The sequence below is a fragment of the Myxocyprinus asiaticus genome, chromosome 24, assembly GCF_019703515.2.
Source record: "Myxocyprinus asiaticus isolate MX2 ecotype Aquarium Trade chromosome 24, UBuf_Myxa_2, whole genome shotgun sequence".
In the NCBI taxonomy this organism is placed as follows: Eukaryota; Metazoa; Chordata; class Actinopteri; order Cypriniformes; family Catostomidae; genus Myxocyprinus; species Myxocyprinus asiaticus.
Genome location: NC_059367.1, coordinates 9,102,501 through 9,115,961, shown reverse-complemented (window position 1 = coordinate 9,115,961; position 13,461 = coordinate 9,102,501). Strand labels below are relative to the sequence as shown.

Below are 13,461 nucleotides of genomic sequence, written 5' to 3'. Positions count from 1 at the left end.
TCTTAACACATCCCCAAAATACATGGGTTGTGTCTCCAGCTCCTGATTGACATCGCCAGAAGGTGGGTGTGTCTTTAAGACCAAGCCTATGCAATCTAGAGGGGGTCCAATAGAAAATAGATGTAAAATCTTAAATTGCATGAGGCGAACCCTTGCGTCTCTAGATGCAGATTTGACGTTTTTCAGAATCCCAGCCCACTCTTCCTTCTCCAATCCCAAATTTAGATCTTTCTCCCATAATCTCTTAAGAGAAGTTGAAGTTCCATCCCTCAGACTCTGAATTAGTAGGGAGTAATACACCGATGCCTCATGACCTTTTCCAAAAGCAGTAATCGCCACTCCCAGAGTATCTGCCACTTTAGGGGGGTGTAAACCACTCCCAAAAACAGTACAGAGCAGGTGGCGCAGCTGTAAATACTTATAGAACTGAGATCTAGGAATCCCAAAAAGTTGAACCAAATTTTGAAAGGATCTCAACACTCCATTCTCATATAGCTCACCGAGTGTAGTAACCCCCCTCCCAATCCACTCTGACCAGCAAAAAGGGGACTTGTTGATGCGTAATTTGGGGTTCAGCCATATGCTCGAGGTAACATTTAAAAAAATGTCCGAATTAAACAGCCTGGACACTTTTGTCCATACCAAGTTCAAGTGCGAGATAACGGGATGTAACTTAGCTTCTCCGATTAATTTGATAGGCTCTGCAGTGGCGAAATATGGGCAAGAACTTCATGTTTTATACAGAACCAGGGAGGGGCTCTCTCAGGTGGAAGCAACCAATGAGCCAAATGTCTGAGACTGAATGCATAATAATAAAATAAAATCTTGGGTAGGCCTAGCCCACCTTTGTTAATCGGCCTATGTAACTTATTGAAATGTAATTTGGAAGCTTACCATTCCAAATGAAGGACTTTGCTATGCTATCAAATTGCTTGAAATAAGAGAGGGGGACATCTACAGGGAGAGACTGCAGCAAGTAATTGAATTTTGGAATACAATTCATTTTAATAACATTAACCTTCCCAATCATAGATAAATGTAATGAAGCCCACCTGCCCACATTGCTCAAACCGTTTTATTAAGGGGTCAAAATTTACTCTAACTAAATCACACAAATTTGCTGGAAATAAAATACCCAAATACTTAATGCCCTGTTGGGGCCACTGGAAAGCGCCCGGCTGGAAAGCCGTTTCTGGGCAGTATGCTGTCAGAGCCAAAGCTTCAGATTTAGACTAATTGACTCTATATCCTGAAAACTTAATGAATTAATAATTCTGTGGAGGCAAGGCATAGATCTACCGGGTTCAGTGACAAATAATAAAATATCATCTGCATAAAGCAAGAGTTTATGCGCCATACCTCCCGCCACCACCCCTGGAAAATCATCCTCCTTTCTTATTGCAGTTGCTAATGTTTCCAGGGTAAGACAGAGCAATAATGGGGAAAGAGAACAACCCTGCCGGGTGCCCCTATCCAGAGTAAAATAATCTGAAATTAATCCATTTGTTTGTACCGCCGCTACTGGGTGTCTATAAAGTAACTTAATCCATCCAATAAACTTACTCCTGAACCCATATATTCCCAAAACCTTAAAAAGATAATCCCATTCTACCATATCAAATGCCTTTTCGGCATCAAGTGAGATGGCAGCGACCGGAGTCTGATCATTCACCACTGACCACATGATATTGATGAGACGCCTAATGTTATCAGAAGAGCTGCACCCCTGAATAAACCCCACCTGATCTATATGTATAAGTGATGTCAACTTAATCGGTTAGCCAAAATTTTTGATAACATTTTTAAATTTAGCTGGATCAGGGAAATTGGACAGTAACTCTTACACTCACTTGAATCTTTGTCCTTTTTAAGGATCAGACTGATCTGGGCTTGTGTCATGGTTGGAGGAAGTTTTCCATTCTTTAATGATTCAGTATAAACTTCTAGCAAAAGTGGAGCCAGTTCTGTAGCATAAGATCTAAAAAATTCAGCAGCAAAACCATCTGGCCCTGAAGCCTTGCCTGTAGGCAGGGCCTTAATTACCTCATCAAGCTCCTCCAAGGTTATCTCAGAATCAAGAGAATTTTTTTGCTCAGTCATCAATTTTGGGAGTTCTAATGGTTCCACAAAGTTTCTAATATCTTCATCAGTAGACAAAGACGTGGAACTATAGAGATCAAGATAGAATTCTTTAAAAGCATTATTAATATCAATGGCCAATATTTCACTACCAGCAGATTTCACTGAAGGGATGGTAGAAAAAGACTCTCTCTGCTTTATATGTCTAGCCAAAAGCTTCCCTGCTTTGTCCCCCAACTCAAAGTACGACTGTCTTGCCCTGAACAACCAAAACTCCACTTTCCGCGACAAAATAGTATTATTTTCAACCGGGTCAATTCTCTGAGGCCATCAAATGACATTCGCCGCTTCAGCTCTGCCTCGGCACTCTTAATATTCTCTTCCAATTCCACTTCTTCTTGTGCGTTGGATTTTTTGGTGAATGAGGCATACTGTATGATCCGACCCCTAAGAACTGCCTTAAGTGCCTCCCAAGCCATGCCCACAGAGGATACTGAGGACCAGTTGGTCTTCATATAAACATTGATTTCAGTCTTTAACATTTGTTGGAAATCAGAATTTTGCAAAAGGGATACATTAAAGCACCAACTATATGATTTATTTTTCTCTGTATGTGGCAACATCTCTAAACTCACCAGGGCGTGATCTGAGACTAAGATGTTTCCAATTGAGCAATCAGCAACAGATGAAATGAGGGACTTAGATATAAAAACAAAATCTATTCTAGAATAAATCTTATGAACTGATGAAAAAAATGTATAGTCCCTACCAGATGGGTTCAAAAGTCGCCAGATATCTGCAAGACCAAGATTTTTACATATCCTGTGAAGTGTCACTGTTGCTCTAGGGGGCTTACACACTTTTGCTTCACTTAGATCAAAGACTGAGTCCATCAAAATATTAAAGTCTCCTCCCAATATTATATCATGAGGGGTGCCAGCGGCATGCAGCATCCCTTCAAGATCTATAAAAAAGCCCTGATCATCAGCGTTAGGTGCGTAAATATTAGTCAAAATCAACCTTTGCCCCTGAATTTCAGCTAAAACAATAATGATGCTCCCTAATTGATCTTTAGTCTGTTTGAGATATTTGAATTGTAGATGTTTATTAATCAATATAATGACTCCCTTGCTCTTACTTGAGCCAGCACTAAAGAAAACATGTCCACCCCATATCTTCCCAAATTTTTCAGCTTCCTGCGGGGAGAGATGTGTTTCTTGAAGAAACACTATATCATATTTCTTACGTTTAAGAAAAGTAATAACTTTATTTCTTTTTATGGGGTACCCCAACCCATTTACATTCCATGTGGTGAGAGATAGTACACTCATATTAACATTTGACATTTTGATATAGTAGAAAAAATAAATTGTGTGTCAAAAACAAAATTATACAGACCACATTCCCCATTAGTGAAACAATCAAACCCCGAACTTCCCCCCAAACAAAACAAACAGAAAAAAGAAAAACGTGCACATTAACCCCGTGCACGGAAGCGCCAACCGGCGACAGTCCCTCTAAACTCAAAAGGTCCATGAACGGCCACAAGCTCCCACAACAACTTTGCCATCGGATTGCTCAATTTTGCCTCACAAATTTTTGAGGCAGAATTACATAACAGAAAATACTTTGTAAAATAAACCCCAACCAATAGGAAGAATGAACATGAACGTGTAGATTCATTCACAGAACTGTCTCAAAGGTGTGATCTTCCACAAAACAAATTCCAGCTGATATAAAACCATTCAGATTCCTTGGACAGACAAACGAATGTTCAGTGAGCCAGCTGTTATGAGTTCAGCGGATGACGTAATCATTCCAATGTCCTGTAAAAATACTCAACAAAACAAACTCCAGCCAGCAGGAGGAATAAGCACGAAGAACGAACAGAGTAATCCACAGCTGTTCCAAAGGAGTGTTATTCAATAGAGCAAGCTTCAGCCGCTGGGCGGAACCAATACAAAAAGAAACAAGACTGGCATCCCGGTTCCCCAGATGGTTGAGTCAATTCATTCGGAGGCCACATAAATGTATATACCATGACTTACTCAATCCATCAACTTTATAAAAGACATCCTTTGTGTGAGCATGTAGATATTTTGCGGTCATCCGTAGTGTCCACTCTCAAACTGGCCGGGAACTTCAATGCAAAAGTAATCTTCCGTCAATGCAAAAGTTTCTTTAAGGAAAAGTGTTATTCACAAAACAAACTCCAGCTGCTCAGCGGAGCCAACGCAAAAAGAAAAAAGAAAACAAAATGATGCCCAGCTTCCTCAAAAGCCAGAGTAAGTACAGCGAGTCGACTCACTCACATGAGAAACACCCAATGGATTACTCACCCATTGATTCTATAAAAGACATTGCCTGATTGGGACAAGTAAATACCTTGCGACCGTCCTTCGTTTCTATTCTCAGTTTGGCCGGAAACATCAGAGCAAAAGTGATCTTTCGCTGATGTAAGAGTTTCTTACATTCCTTGAACCGATTGCGTTTCTCTCTTGTCGAACTCGCAAAGTCCGGGAACAAGAAAATATTATGGTTCTTCCAAGAAAGCTTCCCTTTGCTCCTCGCCTTGCGCAACACAAGATCTTTATCGGATGATCTCAGAAATTTGGCCAGGATTGATTGGGGCCTTTCTCCCTCAGCAAAACTGTGAGCTCGCTTGATTTCCAGTTTATGGCCTGTTATGTCGAGCTGACTCAGGAAAAGCTCATCTAGGAATTTCACCATATCTCTGCGCTCCTCATGCTCAGGAATTCCAACAATTCGAATGTTATTCCTGTGGCTTCTATTCTCAAGATCTTCAAGCTTTTCAAGGAGATGTTCCAAATCAACTTTGGTCGCAGGCGGATTAGTGGTTAATTCCCTCTCCGAAGACTCCAGACAATCGATTCGTCTCTCAACATCAGTCACTCTTGTAACTAACTCTGAGAATTTTATTTCCATCGCCGTAATCGATCGATGTATTACAGCGAGATCTTCCAAGTCAGCAAGAACCTTCGTCAGCATCACCGACATGTTGGACAACTGACGCTGGATCTCCTCTCCCGCTGCGCCATCCAAATCAAGTCCCTGGTCTGTAGGCCTGTCGAAGCTTTCATCCTGAATACGTAAGGGTATTTTAATGTCTCCAGAGCCCGAGGATTTTGACTTCTTTGCCATGTTTTGCCTCAAAGAGCAAATGTGTAACTGGGTGTATCAAATTTCACCAGATTATAAAATAAAAATAATTACAAATTTAGCAAAGTGCGCAGAGCTCGTCGCTCACACGTCTGCTTCTTGCATGGCGTCACGTGACCCCTCCCAAAAGCTGTTCTTAATTTTGTCATAATTTACTCACCCTGCAGACCCCTTATTCTAAGGAAGAATTTTTATTGAATATCCCAGTCCATCTATTCAGTGCAATGGCAGTTGATATTGACTCACTTTAAGGCTTAAAAAGGCCCCAAAAGTATCATAAAAGTCTTAGATTCCAACTTTTCTGAAGGCATACGATTTGGTGAAAAACAATCCGAAATCCAAATCATTTTTCAGTTAATATCTTGATGTATTTTTTTTTAGCGTTTAACAACGTAAAGTGTCGTGTGAACATACAAACCATTGTGAACAAGCTTTTCTCATAGAACCAATCAGAAATCAATCTTAGGTCTCATGCCATGAAAGGTCACATATTTGTCAGTAACTAGGACTAAATTAGTAAGCTTAGGCTAAATTTCATTTTTTTTAAATGTAGTCTTTACCAATAGATTTGTGCATTTCATTTGCCGCAGTATTTCGATTTATCAGTAAGGAACTTCTTTCGATGGACAGTATCTTGAGGCTAACCGTTCTTCTTTTGACCCCAAGGATTATGAGGCAGATGCATTACAGAGGCGTTTTTCGGGGGGCAGTCACTCTTATGGAGGGGAATCACCACGACTCTCCCCCTGTGGGAGCATCGGCATACTGAGCAAATCAGATGAACAGCTGTCCTCACTGGAGCAGGACAGTGGACAGTGCTCTCGTAACACCAGTTGTGAGACTCTAGGTGAGACACACAGGGGCAAATTCTGTGCTGAATAAGGCATTTCAGTACAAAAACCTGAGTCTTATTTGCAAACCTCCCAAACAGTAGTCTAACTAAACCAGGTGCATTATGTGCTGGTTTGGTTTAGTGCTGTGTCGGGCGTATTTAAAGTCTTCTGTCATTCCTTACAGTGCAAACACACCACTACAGAAAGCAATATTTTTATATGAAATTTTAATACAAAGAGATGCTTGTGTATATTTTCTATTAATTATGGCGGCAGTATATCATCACTTGGTGATAAAAAAAAAAAAAATGGAGAAAAGCGTTAAAACCGGGCATGTATTCTGACGCATTATGAAGTTGACCAAAACAATGGTATGCAAATAAACAAAATGAACAATACTTTGTGCTCTCTGTTTTGTCCCCCAATTTACCCAGACACAGCAGAGACCTATGACCCTGACTACGACTTCCTGCATCAGGACCTGTCTAGCATCGATCAGATCGCGCACACAGGGAGTTGTCTAAGCCCTCTCCCTGAGTCTCATCACGAGTCATCCCCCTTCCCTGTCCAGCTACAATTAATACCACCCGCTCTCCCGAAGAAGGAACGGCGTCCACCTCTGCCGCCAGTGGAACGGCTCTACTCTCAATATGACAACATTCCAGATGAGGACATGCAGACCCCACCCTTCCCCCTCTTCGCATCAATGCCACCCTCGAACCCTGGAGTATTTATGGGAAACTTCAGCCCTGCTGAGAATGCTCACATACCCCTGAGCCCCCCGCCCCTGCCGGAAAAGAAGAGTCGACATAGTAAGTATGAGGAATTCAAGTGCATGTCATTTATGATATAGCAAATCGCTGTGTTAGAAATGTTTTAGAAAGGTTGGTTTAAGTACTTAAAGGGCTAGTTCACCCAAAAATCTGCCATCTTTTACTCACCCTAATGTTGCTCCAAACCCCTATGACTTTCTTTCATCTGTGGAACCATTCACTTTCATTGTATGGAAAAAAGATACAATGAAAGTAAATGTGGACTACGGCTAACATTCTGCCTAAGATCTCTTTTTGTGTTCCACAGAAGAATGAAAGTCATACTAGTCTGAAACAAAATCAAGGTGTGTAACTGATGACAGAATTTTCTTTCTTTTTTTTTCTTTTTTTTTTTTTTTTAATATAAAGTATTTGAGCTGTCAAAGAATTTTAAAAACTGCCTTTTATCTTCATGAGCTGCTCCCGAAGAATTAGTTTGAGCCATGGGCTTTCTGGTTGTGCACAGACTAAGCTGTTTGCACTATTCTCCAAATGCCTTGTGTAATGTGTGTGATATATGATGCCATATGGCAAAGGCAGCTTTTCAACAGTTTCTCTCTGTAAAGCCCCTCAGTGCTTCAGTGTGAGGTCAGATGGAATAATGCTTTTGTTGGAGAAATCTCTGGTTAAATACAGTCAAGGCCTCACCCAAGCCAACAGGAAATGAGCTTGTGCTGAAAGACTCTCGTTGGGAGGGGAGGGGCGTGGTGTTTGAATTATGTCATAGTCCGCAGAAAAGTTTAGGGGAAGGTCACATACAGGATTTTCATTTGATCTTGACTTACCCTTTAATAAGTCAGAATTACAATCACTATGTTTGCATGCACATTGTTTTCCGATTAAGGTCCATATTCTGTTGAAGCCTTTAAGAGTATTGGCAACTTAGTAGAGACATTCTCCTTAGATATTGTTATAGTTCTGTATAAATGATAACTGTCATATTCCAAATAAACATGCAAAGATGAGTGTTCCATTAGAGTGTGTATATATAGGGCCCTATGATATATCCTAATGGAACACTCATCTCTGCATATTTATTTGGAATATGACAGTTATCATTTATACAGAACTGTACCAATTTCTAAGGAGAATGTCTGCGAAAAATGGAATAGTGGAATTGAGTCATAACAATCGAATTCAGAGTAAACTGCGGAATTTGACTAATTTGGGATAAAATGATTGAATATCTATCAATTAATCAAATTCAGTTATGGGCCAAGTGTGATTACCAAACTGCAAAAGGGATGCAATTTTTAATGAAAGGTGTTGTATGTAATATTTTTACTGTACTAAATCATAAAATGACCATAATATGTCATTAGAGAATTAGGAAACATGCTAAGTTGAAATACTGGCTTCTCCGATAACAATGCTACAGCCAGTATATTCTACTTTGAAGTTTCCATTCCAGGCCGGAATTTCTGTTTATGTTTTGGCCTGTGTGATCCCGCCCACTGCCCATTCACCAATAGTATTTCGACAACGCTGGGTTGCCAGATTTGAACAAGTTTGCAGGCAAACAACACTGCGTGCTGCAACCATGGAAGCCAGCAAACGAACTGGATCAGAGATAGCAGATTCCACCTGACCTAAAAAACCTCGCCATCCATCTAAAAACCACCATGACCAGAGGCGTAGTAAAACAAGGATAAATATTGGAGATGCCTTTGGAAGATGGAGACAGCTTAAAGCCCAGAAATCCTTTAAAAGTGATGCTGAGTTTGCCAATTTGCGTGTCAACATTCTGGCAACCCGCGTGAGCTTCGAGTCTGGGGCGGGGAAGACAACACTCCAATATTTTGAATTTGGACTGCATACCCATTTCAAACGCTTGTTGTCAATCTTACATATAGCACCTTTTAAATAAAAATATAGTCTTCATGTGCTGCGCGCCTCTGAATTAATGTCTTTACTGAGTTTTCCGCCAAAATAAAAGCGATACAGCCCCAGAAACAATTGAGACCACTGCAAAATTATCAGTTTCTTTGGATTTAGGTATGAACATTTTTTTTTTATTATTATATAAAGTGCTGACAACATTTCTACCAAATTCCAAATAAAAATATTGTCATTTAGAGCATTTATTTGCAGAAAATGACAACTCGTCAAAATAACAAAAAAGATGCTGTGTTTTCAGACCTCGAATAATGCAAAGCAAACAAGTTCATATTCATTTATAAACAACGCAATAATAATGTTTTAACTTGGGAAGAGTTCAGAAATCAATATTTGATGGAATAACTCTGATTTTCAATCACAGCTTTCATGCGTCTTGGCATGCTCTCTACCAGTCTTTCACATTGCTGTTGTAAAAATTCAAGCATCTCGGCTTTGTTTGATGGCTTGTGGCCATCCATCATTCTCTTGATCACATTCCAGAGTATGTTGTCAGAGTAGAAGGAAGCAAGTTTCCTTCCAGGATAACCTTGCACGTGGCTTGATTCATGCATCCTTAACAAAGACGTATCTGCCCGATTCCAGCCTTGCTGAAGCACCCCCATATCATCACCGATCCTCCACCAAATTTCACAGTGGGTGCGAGACACTGTGGCTTGAAGGTCTCTCCAGGTCTCCGTCTAACCATTAAATGACCAGGTGGAGGATCAGTAATGATCTGGGGGTGCTTCAGCAAGGCTGGAATCGGGCAGATTCGTCTTTGTTAAGGATGCATGACTCAAGCCACGTACAAGGTTATCCTGGATGAAAACTTGCTTCCTTCTACTCTGACAATGTTCCCCAACTCTGAGGATTGGTTTTTCCAGCAGGACAGTGCTCCATGCCACACAGCCTGGTCAGTCAAGGTGTGGATGGAGGACCACCGGATCAAGACCCTGTCATGGCCAGCCCAATCTTCAGACCTGAACCCCATTGAAAACCTCTGGAATGGGATCGAGAGGAAGATGGATGACCACAAGCCATCAAACAAAGCCGAGTTGCTTGAATTTTTGCACCAGGAGTGGCATAAAATCACCCAACAGCAATGAGAAAGACTGGTATAGGCATGCCAAGATGCATGAAAGCTGTGATTGAAAATCAGGTTTATTCCACCAAATATTGATTTCTGAACTCTTCCCAAGTTAAAACATTATTATTGTGTTGTTTAAAAATGAATATGAACTTTTTTGTTTTCTTTGCATTGTTCGAAGTCTGAAAACACGGCATCTTTTTTGTTATTTTGAACAGTTGTCATTTTCTGCAAATAAATGCTCTAAATGACAATAATTTTTATTTAGAATTTGGGAGAAATGTTGTCAGTACTTTATAGAATTAAAAAAAAAAACATTCATTTTACTGAAACCGTACCTAAATCCAGAGAAACTGATAATTTTGCAGTGGTCTCTTAATTTATTCCGGAGCTGTATACTAGTGTTATGTAGAAAGATATAATATTTAATATAGTAGTAATAATAACAATTCTTGTAACAATAATTTAATATAACATTTTTTATTAAATATTTATATTAATTTATTGTATTAAATATTATTTTAATTTTTTTTATTAATGTTTTCATTTCTACTGTGAAGCTCTGTAGTGCAGCACTTTATTTGACAAAAGTAATTGCAGTGTTTTGTTAAATTATTACATTTTCATTTGATTAAAGTTTTATGAATTCTTTTGATTGGACACCATTTGCATGATAACATTTAAATAAAACAAAAAACATGGAATCCAGAAAAATGTTAATGGATAAAACAGAATTTAGGAAAAAAAATCAAATTAAATTAATTGGACCCTAAATATATTATGGGTAGTGTTTACATGACCCAGATAATTCTGCTTAACACATGTATAAGCCAACTGTCTTATATAGATTTTTATAAACCAGAATATTGGTATAATAAAGTTAATGCATTTCCATAATACATGCACAATTGAAAATGACCAAATTCTGATTAATATCAAAATTCTCTTGTGCATGCAAAAACAGTCAATGAAATTATGCTAAACTCACAAAAAGTTTATCAGTTCAGTCAATGCAGTAAAATGTCAGTTCACGCCCTCTTGCAGTAGATTTGCCGCAGTGCCTCTTGAAATGAAATCGGTGTGTATGGATTTGTTTAGTTGTGCTGTGCACCTGCCGGCCTGTTTTCTGGTTTAACCTGTTTACTTTTCACTCCGTCACACACAGTCCTGCAATATATGCAGTTTATGGAGGACTATTCCGAGCCGCTGCCTTCCGTTTTCTACCAGACGCCTCAGAGCGAAAGCATTTATGAGCAGCGCAATAGGAAACGCTTTCAGGAAGTGTACGGCCTCAATGACTCCTTCAGCAGCAGCGATGAGCCCCTCCCTCCACCGGCACTGCCACCCAAACAGAGACAGCTGGTAAGAGCTATGTCACTGCTGCTCCCACATATACTCACACACACACTCTTTTTCACCCTCCACAGATGCTGTTTCAAGGTTTCTCTGTCTACCGACATTCATCATTAATCATAATGGTTGAAGTATTTACTGTAGTGTCAGATTTACAGTTATTGTATGAATTTGCTTGTGGCACAGTTCTCTGTAAAAGACTCTGTTGGTCTTAAGTTCTAGTCTTGCCATGGGCGATCAATTATTATTATTATTTTTTTTTTCATTTTTACATCATCTCTTTCCTCGTGTTGTGTGAACATGTTTGATGTTTATTCAACTATTTAAGTGAATCAGTTGATTTAGGAATTTTCTCAACATTATACCCCACATGATCATGTTCTGTCAATCAAGTCAGCTTGTTTTTGTGTAGTTTGTGAGAAACACTGAACGCATTTTTGCATCCATCTGCACTGTTTTTCAATTCTTTTTGTAAGCAAGCATGTGTTAGACAGACATTCTTTACTGTTGCTTTAAACGTCTTGCACAGAAGTGTTGCATTTTTTTAGACGTGGTGTCAGGTTAAAAAGAATGTCAACCTTTAAAAATGCATATCGAGACAACTGCGCAAGAATGTGTTCAGTCTTAATGGCAAATTATTGTATTTCGATGACTTTTTCTCAGTAATGATGTAGTGTAACATCTTAACTTCACTTTTGAAATTCCTCTAATCAGATTAGTTATTTAATTACAAGTATGTTAACACATATATTCCTAAGGGAATAATATTCCTTATGTGGAATAGATTTAAAACATTAATTATGTTCATACAAATGTTTGTTTGCAGTTCTGCGATAGATGAAAGGACCTGTGCATGTTTACGAGGGACTTTCTATGAATGGAAGCAATCTAGTTTTATCTTGTGCAATATGCCACTTTCTTTCAGTTTAGAAAGGAGTAAACTGTTCCTAGCATTAAAGAACTTGTGTGCTTCTGTAAACTTGATGAGCTGTTTATCGAAACATAAAACAGGCATATGTGCACAAAACACTGTAGACACGTAAACACACACAAGAATTACTTTGAGTTTACTTAAACCAAGAAGCCATAAAGTAATTAGTAATCTGATAACAATATTACATAATATTAGATAATTAAATAGTCATCTATATTTTTATTTAATAAATCCCCAACATTAGTTACAAAAGGCATTAGTAACAAAAGTTTGCGATGACCTAGTTTTCTATTCATGACATAGAGGCAGTTCAAGTCAATAGGCACATGAAAGAGCAGGACAATACCCTCTGATCCTGTGTTTTGTAGTGTTCTGTGAGAACGACTGAGAGAGCTGCTCATGTGATCAGCCAATGTGGCCTGGCTAGTGTGGTGTTTCAGTGTTATATTCAGCACTTCCACTGAATGTTGAGCAACATGTCTGTTACTAAAAGATTCAAGTGTGTAAAAATGAAAATAGTTTTCAAACGCTTTTAATTGCTTGAACAGACATGCATGAATATAAGCTGCAAAATCAGCTCCTCCTGACATCAGACAAAATCAACTGAAATCAACAAATGACCGCCCACATTTACACACGGAATCCTAAAATTGATTTTATCCCGCATGAGTTGATTGGGTCATGAAAAGTATAGATTATGATACATGTATTATTGAAAGCAGCTCTTTCAATGCCTTACTGTGTTCTTGGTTTTTTTTGTTATTCTTGTTTCTTGTTGACACACCTACCTCATTTCATTTGACATGATTTGTACCATTTCTCTCTTTCATTCTATGTGACTGAACAGCGGAATTTATAGAGGTGTGTTGCTTATGATTCTGGCTCAGGTACAACCATATGTGCTAGTAGCTTTATAACACTCCTATGTAGTGATTTGTTTGATGTATTTAGTATCTTTATGGCACTTTTCCACTGCACGTTACGGTTCGACTCAACTCGACTCTGCTTGCTACTTTTCTGAGCTTGCTTTTCCACTGCAGTTTAGTGCCACCCCAATGTGGATGGGATTATAGGCTGATCGTCATAGTTGCGCCACCTCTACTGCCGTGACATCATCTTAAACGCGACACAAACATTACTGACCATAAACAATAACACGACCGCTAGCTGTTAGCTACTAGCTCATTGTGCTGCATAAAGCAGTTGTTGCATGGTGATTTTACACAAGTGTAAGAGTTAAATTGGCCTGGTTGTTTTAGAAGCAAGCTTTCCAGTAGCTGGTCAACTAAATAAAGTGAAGCTTTC

General features: G+C 39.1%; 1 protein-coding gene across 3 annotated transcripts in view; it reads left to right on the top strand.

Moving 5' to 3' along the window:
• Positions 1-13,461, top strand: part of LOC127415147 (rap guanine nucleotide exchange factor 1-like) — a 56,478-nt gene that overhangs the window by 17,636 nt on the left and 25,381 nt on the right. For all 3 annotated transcript variants that reach the window (XM_051653736.1, XM_051653737.1, XM_051653739.1), the window contains exons 8-10: positions 5,926-6,106; positions 6,527-6,904; positions 11,035-11,231. In XM_051653736.1, the coding sequence (XP_051509696.1) occupies positions 5,926-6,106; positions 6,527-6,904; positions 11,035-11,231 (756 nt within the window). The remainder of the gene's footprint in view (positions 1-5,925; positions 6,107-6,526; positions 6,905-11,034; positions 11,232-13,461) is intronic.